General features: G+C 41.9%; 1 protein-coding gene across 2 annotated transcripts in view; it reads right to left on the minus strand.

The window, feature by feature from the left end:
* Positions 1 to 12,458, minus strand: part of LOC133607627 (neurexin-2-like) — a 416,009-nt gene that overhangs the window by 70,666 nt on the left and 332,885 nt on the right. Inside the window, exon 1 of one of the 2 annotated variants that reach the window (XM_061962448.1) lies at positions 10,073 to 11,485. The exons of the other annotated variant lie outside the window; for it this stretch is intronic. Coding sequence (XP_061818432.1) covers positions 10,073 to 10,379 — 307 coding nt within the window. The 5' untranslated portion in view covers positions 10,380 to 11,485. Of the gene's footprint in view, positions 1 to 10,072; positions 11,486 to 12,458 lie in introns of those variants that run through there. 2 annotated transcript variants of the gene reach the window in all.

A 12,458-nucleotide genomic window follows, 5' to 3' on the forward strand; every position in this document is an offset into this window, starting at 1 on the left:
ATGTTTTAGTACACACAAACCTTAAGTAAATCAGGCCCCAAATGTGATATTCTATTCTGGTCAAGTGTTCCTTTTTCCCCCTACTCTTATTTTGTTTGACTGTCCTTTGCCATTATAAAATGAGGTATAAAATGAAACACATTAGACCAAAGCTTTTTAAAGCATGTTTTTGTCTACTCTGCTGCACCTCATAACACCTTGTTCTATTATTTCTGCTCCGACTTGGATTATCTTCTGTATCTTATCAAGACAATCTTATAAAAGCAAGCTACCTGATGCAAAACAGCCATGTTTGTAACCATGATAATGACAAAATGTGTTTTTAAAATGATGTTATCGCTGCTACCATGTGCTAAGTTCGTGTTTATTGCTACTGGGGTCATGAATGCACATTATTGTGTTTGTGCACATTGCTCCCCTCAGGGTAATGTAAAATATAACCTGGAGGAAATGGAACTCTCTTTGACAGACCTTTCAACACCCGTGTCCACAATTGATTTTTTTTTCCTGCAGGTCCCTGCAACAGGAAAATAAACAGTTTGGAGCATGACATGTTTTCTGCTCAATTCAGTTTGTGATACCCAATTGTACACTGCAAGACATATGTAGATAACACTGAAAGGCTCGCAGAAAAAAAGAATTCTCCCAAGTCTAACACAACTATGCAGTTTAACAACATGGGGGACCTTGGAGAATGAAGTAAAGAAAGATTCTACAAAGCACGTTGAGCATGTGGGGTTGTTGGGAGCATGAAGATGAGGTCAGCTACAGGCCAATCCTTCTTGAGTGCGTACAAGGTCTGCAGCTCAGGGGGTCAGAGCACGGCCAGTCTCTCACAGTCTAAGTGGGAAAGGGGTTAGATCGGCAAACCACTGCATAATTAGAACAGCTGGGTAACAACTACTGGAGCATGGGAACACCGAGCTCGTATGACAGTCAGTAGAGAAAAGACCTCAGCACAGGACCGACAATTGTCTTCAGGATCAGCAACCGAGTGAAAACAATTTGATACACCATAACTTTCTGAGCTACGTTGTTAACAAACAGACAGACAGACCCCAGCAAATACGTAACCACGTGGTGGAGGTAATTAATCAAAGGATAAATGAAATTGCCATTGCCATGTGCGCTTGTTTTGTTCATCTGTCAGTTCCTAACAGGCTGCATGAGGCTTCACTCTTGTCACACACTCTCTTTGTCTTTGTGGGTGGACACACCTACACACACAAGTACAGCCTTGTAACGTAAATGTAACGTAACGCAGTTGAAATTATACAGATCACCCCCAAAATCTGATCAATTGTTTTTTTATCCTATTATAAACATTTCAAATCAAAATACAGCCATAACTTTTTGAGCTATATTGCTAACTCACAACTAACAAACTAACTAATTGGTAATAATGCACAAGACAGAAACACTGTACAAACGGGTTTCTGGGGAAATGTTCTAGAACGTTACAGGAAAACATTTGGGACGGTTTAAGGAAAACAATCTAGAACCGGGGTGCCCAAACTTTTTCCACTGAGTGCCACAGACTGACAAATCAAAGGATGCAGGGCCCATTTTGGTATTTTTCACCTTCAAAACCAGTACAATATATAGGATGTATATGAGAACTAGAAAATTACATTTTGCTAGAGATTTCGTGTGAATGCTAAAGAGCCAAAGCCGAACTGAAATGTTAACAGTTCGCACGCTGGCCAGATCGCATTAGGTAACAAAAAATATGAGCAAAATGAGCTAAAAAAAACCTAACATGCTTGCTCACACTACTATGTTAACATGCTAACAAAAGCATGTTTACAGTTAGCAATGGTGAAATGCCAAAGTGTATGACACTGAGATGTATACGAGCTAAATTAACCAAAAAAGCAAATTTTAACAGGCTAAAATGCAAACTGTAACATGCGTCAAGTATCAAAATACATTATTCTGAAGTGTGTACCTAAAAACCTTTTTAAAATGCTAGCATGCTAACGTTAGCATGCATCAGGTATCAAAATATGACTTAAATGTATATTTACACAACTAGCATACTGACGCTGGTTACCATGCTAACAGGTATCATTCGTCAACAAAATATTTGACGCCGAGGTTTTTACCTGCAAAATTAGCAAACAAGCTAGCATGCTAATATTAGAATGCTAATCATTGTGCCGCGGGTCGTTAAAAAATTAGCTACAGGGCGCAAATGGCCCCCAGGCTGCACTGCTAGACTTTTGACCAATACAAGAAAGTTTGATCATATTACAAATCTACTGCCTATAGAGCGTTTTCTATTCGGGCTCCAGTACTCTGTAATGCCCTACCGGTAACAGTTAGAGATACTACCTCAATAGAAGCAGTTAAGTCCCATCTTAAAATTAATTTGTATACTCTAGCCCAGGGGTCGGGAACCTTTTTGGCTGAGAGAGCCATGACAGCCAAATATTTTAAAATGTATTTCCGTGAGAGCCATATAATATTTTTTTAACACTGAATGCAACTAAATGCGTGCATTTTTAAGTAAGACCAACATTTTTAGAGTATAATAAGTCTCTTATTCTTTTTAATAACATTGTTATTCTGAAGCTAACCAATAATAAATAAGATACTTCTTACCATTAATGCGACTTCTAGAACAGGTGCGGTAGAAAACGGATGGATGGATTAAAATGCATGAGAATGTTTAATATTTCCAATGTTATTATGATTACCAGCGGAATTATTAATTACTTATTGTGTTAAGCGATGTCAGGAAAGATTCATCTGAGAGCCAGATGCAGTCATCAAAAGAGCCACAGGTTCCCTACCCCTGCTCTAGCCTTTAAATAAACCCCTTTTTAGACGAGTTGATCTGCTGTCTCTCTTTTCTGCTCTGCCCCCCTCTCCTGCGTGAAGAGGTTATCAGATGACCACAGGTCAGCTTCCACGGAGGATGCGCTAGCAGTTCCAAGTCTGGTCTATACATCAATTGGTGACATCTCTGCGCTGCTGACTTGTCTCCATTCAAGATAATCCCCTGCTGGCCCCACTATAGACTGGACTGTCACAATATTAACTGTATCCACATGGCATCCGTTGCACCTGTCACCCAAGGGGGGGTTCCCACATCTGCGGTCCCTTCCAAGGTTTCTTGCTGTCCCTATGGGGTTGAGTTTTTCTTGCCCAGATGTGGGATCTGAGCCGAGGATGTCGTTGTGGCTTGTGCAGCCCTTTCAGACATTTGTGATTAAGGGCTATACAAGTAAACGTTGACTGATTTATTGATTGATTGATTTTGGACACCCCCGATCTAGAAGGTTAGGGGAAATATTTCAGAAAGGAAAAAATTCTACAATGTTAAAATAAAATAATCTAGTTGAGAGGTTTTAAACACGGGGTCCATTTTCTTTAGATTAGACTTGTATGATCTCCCTACACTTTTTCCACAAATGTACAGTCGGGAAGGGATTTATATGGCCCCATTCCTTGGAGATGAAGAGGGAGGGTTAACCATTTCGCAATGCAGTCTGCTCAAAATGATAGAAAGTGTCACTCCAAATAGCAACTGGCACTGTGGTCAAAGTGTGAATTGTCACAAAATACATTTAAAGATATCCAACCCTCTACTGCTATCTGGTGGCTAAAGTGGATAGTGTACCCCCCAATTAGTCACGTTTCATGTGTCAGGTAAACCGTGACGAATGGGGCCATAGGAATCCCCTTTCTACTGTAGGTGTCTTTAAACACAGATTAACATTGATCCTGCACATGACAGTGGACAGATGCATATAGGCAGAAGAAGTCGTTCTGTCACCAATGCACATTTTCAGCGACACACAAGAGCTCCTTTAATCAGGGCACTGCTTTATTTACCTGCGCCCCCAACAGGGAAGACCTGCCCCTATCGTTACTGTGCCAAGGTAAGATGTTGAGTTTATGTTTAAGTGTTTGGATCGTATATATGTGTTTTTTGGTAACACGACAAAAAACACAAGCAAAAGAAAAATACCCCTTAGTTAAATGTCCAAAAGCACCACAACAGTAATGGATTGATTACTACAATGCTTGAGGAAAATGCTGTAGAATATAAGAGAAACATGTACATTATGAGGAAACCTAAAATGTTGTCATTTCCCAAATTTTCAAGACTATTTCAAATGTTGCAATTTTTATATTTGTCTTTCATTCATTCAGTTTTTTGCTTAACGAGCAATGAAAACATGAATGTGATGTAAGTAAAAATGCCTTAAATGGGACAAACAGAAGCTAGGCATGCTATGTTGACACTACATCCATCTGGATTGTTTGCGGAAGAGCTGATAAAAAACTGTTTGGAAAAGGTCCAGCATTTAAACACCATCACGAGGAGACCAGACGGCGGTGAGTGTCTGTTCCATGAAGAAAAGCCGCCTTTGCTCTTTTATTAAGAAATACATGTTTGATTCTGATAAAACTGCTGGGCTAACATTGTTTGCTTTTGTCTCCTTTTTCGCTGCAAATAATTGCTTCCACTATTACTGACTGACATAAACTGTATCACGATGAATCACTGCGATGACATATCTGTATTTCACACAAACCGCCATGCAAGTTAATTTAGTTTGATTTGAGTAATTCTCCAGTTATAAATGAATCCTTCTAAATGGACCTTTTATTATGTGGTGCACTTAAGTAGAGCACTTTTAGGACAAATGGAAAGTATATTTCTCATCCATAATTACCAGCCAGATATGGTGTTTTAACCTTTATAGGCCAACATTAAATCTGGCAGCAGGTTCTAAAGGTAGGTGCATGTTGAGATAATTTCAGGCTATAGCTGATGCTTTGATCAACTTAAGAAGAAGGAGAAGGAGAAGAAAAATAAGAAAAACAAATGTTGTATAATCCTTCCATCAATCTGTCGAGCTCCATTAAACCATTCAAACACGTTAACAGGCAAACCACATCCATTTAACAACTGCATTTGAACAACTCATTGTAAAATTGCCTCTGATCTTGCTTGGACTGTGTTTACTGACCCCATAAACTGAGAATTTTCATATATAAACATATTTTTGCTTGTATGTAACACTTTCTACACTAAGTTTAAGCATCCATCCATCCATCCATCTTCTTCCGCTTATCCGAGGTCGGGTCGCGGGGGCAGCAGCCTAAGCAGGGAAGCCCAGACTTCCCTCTCCCCAGCCACTTCGTCCAGCTCTTCCTGTGGGACCCCGAGGCGTTCCCAGGCCAGCCGGGAGACATAGTCTTCCCAACGTGTCCTGGGTCTTCCCCGCGGCCTCCTACCGGTCGGACGTGCCCTAAACACCTCCCTAGGGAGGCGTTCGGGTGGCATCCTGACCAGATGCCCGAACCACCTCATCTGGCTCCTCTCGATGTGGAGGAGCAGCGGCTTTACTTTGAGCTCCTCCCGGATGGCAGAGCTTCTCACCCTATCTCTAAGGGAGAGCCCCGCCACCCGGCGGAGGAAACTCATTTCGGCCGCTTGTACCCGTGATCTTGTCCTTTCGGTCATAACCCAAAGCTCATGACCATAGGTGAGGATGGGAACGTAGATCGACCGGTAAATTGAGAGCTTTGCCTTCCGGCTCAGCTCTTTCTTCACCACAACGGATCGATACAGCGTCCGCATTACTGAAGACGCCGCACCGATCCGCCTGTCGATCTCACGATCCACTCTTCCCCCACTCGTGAACAAGACTCCGAGGTACTTGAACTCCTCCACTTGGGGCAAGATCTCCTCCCCAACCCGGAGATGGCACTCCACCCTTTTCCGGGCGAGAACCATGGACTCGGACTTGGAGGTGCTGATTCTGTTTAAGTTTAAGCAATGCATTGGAAAATATTTGGGGTGTAACGATTGACCGATATATCAATAGATCGATTTATGTTCCTAAATTATTAAGTGTTTGATCTGTGCTCGGCAAGTTTGCCTTCTGGAAGATAGGTCTAAATCTCAGATCGTTGTAAAAGGGAATAGAGCAATTTTATCAATACTAGAAAAAAGAAAATAATTGGATTTAGGAAGGGCACACATTATATGAAGTTTAGCACTTTTAATGATAAGGACGTTACACATTAAGTCTGTTTGCCCGTATATAAGGGATGTCACGGTATGAACATTTCTTATCACGGTTATTGTGACCAAAATTATCACGGTTTTCATTATTATCGCAGTATTTTTAAATGTGCTCAAATTTTCAAAAAGTACTTACCGGTATACTAAAATCTTTTAACCAAGTTTTATTTAAAAAAAACCCGCCACCAACAACACATTCAAAATTATTTATTTTGTAGAAGAAACATTATTGCAGATAAGAAAACTGTTTCATGGACCTCAAGTAGAAATTGAATGTGCATATGAAAGCAAAACAAATGATAAACAAGTAATATAGCAGGAAAATAAACAAAACATAAAGAAATAAAATAAATGTGAAAATTGTGCAAGATAGCACTTTATGGACATAAGAGATAAACAAATAAAAACAAATGTAAGAATTTTGCAAGAAGGCACCTGATGGCCATAAGATGTAACTGCAGTTTTTGTCCATATAGATAAAAATAGTGTTCATAGTTTTGTTGGCCAACAAAAATTATCAAAGGAGCGATACCTCTCACATCGAATACACAATCTTCACAGTTTGTGTTCAATTCAATGAGATGACAGAACATTATAGCTAGTATTAATGTTATTTGAACACTGATACAGTTAAATAGTACGAGTGAGTATCCCAGTAAACAAATGAAAGACTTTATAAACAAGTTGAGCCAACGTTTTAGGGGTGTAACACGCTGCATGTTTCCTCGCGTCATTCACTCCCAGTCACAGCTGACGGACGCTGTATTGAGAAAATAAAAGCAACATCAAATAGTTTTCTCCTTCTCTGTATACTTTTAGTGTGAGACACATGTGTCTGTCTCCAATATTGTCCACATCAGTCGCCATCTAAAAACGGCATTGAGCTCTTAAACGCATGCCGGGACTCCACGGAAATTATGCAAAAGAAAATGAAGTTGAACCAAGCGCTACGCTCTCTTTACTACAGAAATCTTCCTAACAAAGTCTGTATAGTTGTGATCCGCCATGTTTTTTCAAGCCGAACCACGCTAGTGCGCATGCGCCAGCGTTGCTGTGGCGCCATTTCCAGGAAGTAAGCAGTGTTGCCTAACATGCATTAATAAATGACAGTTTTTCGATATTTAAAAATTTAAACGATATAACTAACCGTCCAAAATTTGTATTAATTATACCGTTTACCGTTACATCCCTACCCGTATATGGGCTCATCAAAACAAAAATGGCGGATACCTCCGGTGGTTAGGAAAGGTCATAACAAACACAAACGCCTCAAGACAATATCTTAAATTACAATACAAAAACTTGCAGCTACAGCACGATTGCAAAAGCCATAACAAAGACAAACGACATAACACTGTAATATAAAGTTGCAACACAACTTTAAGCATACTTGCCAACCCTCCCGGATTTTCCGGGAGACTCACGAAATTCAGCGCCTCTACCGAAAACCTCCCGGGACAAATTTTCTCCCGAAAATGTCCCAAAATTCAGGCGGAGCTGGGGGCCACGCCCCCTCCAACTTCATGCGGACCTGAGTGAGGACAGCCTGTTTTCACGTCCGCTTTCCCACAATATAAACAGCGTGCCTGCCCAATCACGTTATAACTGTAGAATGATCGAGGGCGAGTTCTTGGTTTCTTATGTGGGTTTATTGTTAGGCAGTTTCATTAACGTCCTCCCAGCGCGATAACAACACACAACAACAGCAGTCACGTTTTCGTCTACCGTAAAGCAGTTCGTCTGCCGTAAACAGCAATGTTGTGACACTCTTAAACAGGACAATACTGCCATCTACTGTACATGCATATGTGACAATAACATCTACGGCTTTTAGAGAGTGCAGTGCACAACTGCGCACACAACAAGGAGACGAAGCAGAAGAACGAGGAAGATACAGCCGTGACGCCGACGACGAGTAAGATGAAGAAATACGCTTGTAAGTTCCAAGCCGCAGCTGCGATTGGACCTGGATAGCCTCCGGGAAGAAGTAGTGGACTACCAAGTGCTTGGCAGTGAAGATCTTCCTCAGGAAGCAAAGATTGACCGGTTTTGGGCCATGCTAGGGAGAGATGGAAGATTCCAGAGTCTAGTGCATTTGATGAAAGCACTTTTGTGCGTGCCACACAGCAATGCATCATCCGAGAGGGTGTTCAGCATGGTTAGAAAAATAGTGACAGAGAATAGAACAAGGATGGACAATTCAACCCTTAACTCAACAATGAGTAGATGAGTGTTATGTGTGTGTATATGTGTAAATAAATGAACACTGAAATTCAAGTATTTCTTTTATATATATTTATATATATATATATATATATATATATATATATATATATATATATATATATAAATAAAATAAAATAAATATACATATATATAGCTAGAATTCAATGAAAGTCAAGTATTTCCTATATATATATATATATATATATATATATATATATATATATATATATATATATATATATATATATATAGGAAATACTTGACTTGGTGAATTCTAGCTGTAAATATACTCCTCTCCTCTTAACCACGCCCCCTGCCCCACCCCGACCACGCCCCCCACCTCCCGAAATCGGAGGTCTCAAGGTTGGCAAGTATGACTTTAAGCACAAAAGACTAGACCGACAACGAAAGTGACAGCTGGGCAAGTTACGGCGACGCACCGTCTTCCGGAACACTGGCACCCAAGGAAAAGTCATTGCATCAAAAACAAATAATACAAGAGATGGATCAAGGAAGTTATGGAAATTATGAAGCGAGGGGCCAACACCATCAACAGGGATGAGGGAGAATACTTGCTTCTGCACACCTGAGGGCGACGCCAGGGCGGAGAACAGATACTGTATGGCCCGGTCAAGGAACTTTATTTAGCAGGTAAATCTACTGTTAAAATGTTGGTTACTGTATTTCTATTGAAAATGGCTTGGATGTTAAAAATGTGAACAAACATTTTTTCCACTTGTTAATTCAACCTAAAGTGTTGGTTGCACTTTATTCAAATAAGATGTGGCCATTAATTGTTGTTTACTTGCTTGTTTGTATCCATAATTCATTTATACATAATTCCCTTGCAAGAAAAAACAGGAATATAGGACACTTTACCCCCAGTGTCCAGTATCCACCATTTATTTCACAGTCACACTGCTTGATTTTTTTTTGCCAAAAAGTTACTGAATCGATTTCAGCTCGCTGAACCGTTTCGGATCGTATCGTCCTAAAAGAATAATATCGTCCTTGAATCGTGTCGGCAACCAGAAATTCTGAATCTAATCGAATCGTTGTTAAAAGGAAACGTTACACCCCTAAAGAATAAGTTGTAGGTTGCTGGTATATGGAGACACTGCAGCAGTCCTTATGCACATACATGTTAAAAACTCTGCACGTAAACATCCACGTAGCATGACGAAGAGCTGTGAATCATAAGTAAGGCATTTATGTTGATATCCAAGCTGGGGAGCATGCACTTCAACGCACAAACCCTACGATAAAACTAATTGACAATTTATCCGCACATTCTTTTCAAGTGTTATTTTAAGGTTTGATCTCTTTGCACTGTAAAAGCCCCGTCCAGGCTAGACTAATAACATTGATGTAATTCATCACATTTTTAGCCCCCCCCTCAAAACTGCTTGGTTGAAATCCACCAGGGTCCTTTTTACAGGACATAAAAGTGAGCGGAATTTCAAAGGGATCTCTGCTGTCAGCGCTTTGAGACGACCGGTTTAAGAAGCATTGGTGTTAATTGTCGAGGATGGGTCATTTTTTTGCAATTCCTAAAAATGAGTGTGGATTAAGTGATACAACAAACAGGCATGTTTGTATTCCTAATGTGGTGAAAGGCAGCATATGGAGAAGGGGAAGCATGGCTGATGTGACGCTGATGTGCTCACAGTGTTTAATGATGCACAAGCCGCAGCACATGCATAGTTAGACACCATTTCAAGACGTCTTTTCCCCTTGAGATGCTAAAAAGACAACACGAACTGTGTAGGTATTCACAAGAGTCTGTCAGTTTGCTCTTACCATGGCCCCCTCTGGTGAGAAAAGGCATCCTGTTGATGGCAATAGGAACAGTGCCATGTTTGTTGTGGAAATGGTGGACGTGGTGTGTGGTGCTGAGGCTTGAAGACACACGTGCCGTTCCAGTTTGGATGGGCAGCACTATAATCAATGCGAGCCAGAGGGCGAGTCTTGAACAGTAACTCAGGCCCATGCTGAGGCTCCAGCCTGCCCAGGTCCTCCCTAGGGGGGATACGGAGAGTCTACCCATCACTTCCACATGGGCTGAACAGGACAGACTATTTGACCAAGACCGGGTTTCTTGGAGCATTTCAGTGAACCGAGGACATTGCTTTTATAATCCCGTTGCTTGGCGGAACAGAAAAATCCCTTGAACAGGTGATAGAATAACCAAAGAACGAAGGGAATCAAAGCTAATCCAAGTGCTGCCAAACTTATCTTAACATGCCCCCACAGCAAGGTGTCTTCTGCGCAGCATTAAAGAGCATCCGTGAGGAGCGTTCAGAGAGTGGGGTATCCAAGGCGTCGGGAAGCTGTACGTCCAAATACAAATACAAACGAATCCAACTTCAGAGAGGCATGCCGCAATGGAAAAAATAAGCATTTAGGCATCAATGGTGGCAGCAGGACGACGCTTCATGTGATGAGAATTGTGATAAAAGTATCCATCACCCACAGGTAGAGCTGGAGGGCAGCTGAGCCTGCCCACTAAGACGAGCGCCCCTACGCCGCAGGCATCACGCGCGTCGGTGGGAAAGCGAATCATTCCACTAAGCCGACCGTACAAGTGGATAAAAATAAGTGCATGAGTGGACAAGATGCTGGCGTTCAGGGGCGATGCAGGAACCAGCGCTTTTGTTCCCCCTTTAGCCAGAGATGGGGAAGAGGGAGGGAGGGAGGGAGGGAGGGAAGCAAGAGGCTGGGGAGGGGGAGGAGGACTGCGAGAGAGCGAGCGGCGTCTGCAGCAAAGGAAGCAAAATCCAGAAAATTAAATAAATGATCTCCTATCGCTCTCACTTAGCGGCTCCTTCGGAGGACGCGGTGGAATACCCAGCGAGAATCACCGGGATGCTGCTTTCCCGTTCTACTGTGCTGCTCCACCTTCTCCTGCAGCAAGATTACTGCTGCATTCCCCTGAAGATGCTGCTGCTCCGTTACCTCATCCAGCAGGTTCTGCGGCGCTGCCTGGCGTTTAACCTGACAACCGCCTGTGCCTCCTCCAACGCGGCTGAAGCACACCCGATACCACGGCGCTAATTAAAAACCACTCATGAATCATCGGAAATCCAAAGTTGGGGACAGCCTGAAGCCTCGACCGCAAAACACAAAAATAACTGTTTGGAGTTGCGTTCCGCTCTAATAATAGCGCCTCGCAAGAGTGTCTTCTTGAGGCATACTGTTGTCAGTGTGTGTGTGTCTGAGAAAGCGAGTCTGTGAGCAAATGAGCAGAGGACGGGGAGGGAGGGATGGGCCCCTGGGGGTGGGATGGGAGAGGGGGGGCCAGGATGAGCGATATAGCGAGAGGGGAGGGAGCGGCAGGAAGATACGGGGCGGCCACAGCGCCAATATTGGGTGGGAGGCATGGAGAAGGGAGGGTGGAGGTGAGGGGGGGGATAGTGAAGCAAGAAAATGGGTTGTGTGAATAAATACACAGCTCGCAGGTCCTGGCAGTAACACGGAGGAATCATACTGCAGAGGAGGAGCCTGATTTAGGTGAGCTGTCAGGGCTGTTAGAGACACGAACACAGGGCTACTGATATGTACATCCTGCAAACATGAGGACATACAATAGGCCTGACAAGATGATGCAATACGACCTATAAAGCAAACCTGGGGGGGTTAAACCCAACAGTGGTGGAGAAATAATGATCATGCAAAGCATTAACAGTTTGGGAACACTCTAGATCACTCCTTCTCAATTATTTTCTGTTACGCCCCCCCCTAGGAAGAAGAGAACGTTTCACGACCCCCACTCCCTCTCCTACCCTCTGCCGTGACGATAATTAGTAGAATTTGTCTACGTAGTTGTTATAGGTACACTTCTGCATAATATTGATTGATTGTATCCTTATTAATATAATTTTTTTTTATCAACTGACAAAAAAGAATAACTCTAAATCAGTGGTCCCCAACCACCGGGCCGCACAAGAGAAAAAAAAAAAAAAATTAATAAATAAAAAACACCAGGTTGGGTACCACTGCTCTAAATGACATTATTTGTTACTGTAGCAGAAAAGACATAAAAAAAAATGTAATCCATATTTAACATTTGTTGACCAACTTGAACAGTTTGGTACTGAAAAATAAAATTATATAAACTAAATAAATATTAATACATTCAAATAAATCAGCAACATTAACTCAGGAGCATAATATATAAAACAGGTTA

The sequence above is a fragment of the Nerophis lumbriciformis genome, linkage group LG09 (assembly GCF_033978685.3).
Source record: "Nerophis lumbriciformis linkage group LG09, RoL_Nlum_v2.1, whole genome shotgun sequence".
Lineage (NCBI taxonomy): Eukaryota > Metazoa > Chordata > Actinopteri > Syngnathiformes > Syngnathidae > Nerophis > Nerophis lumbriciformis.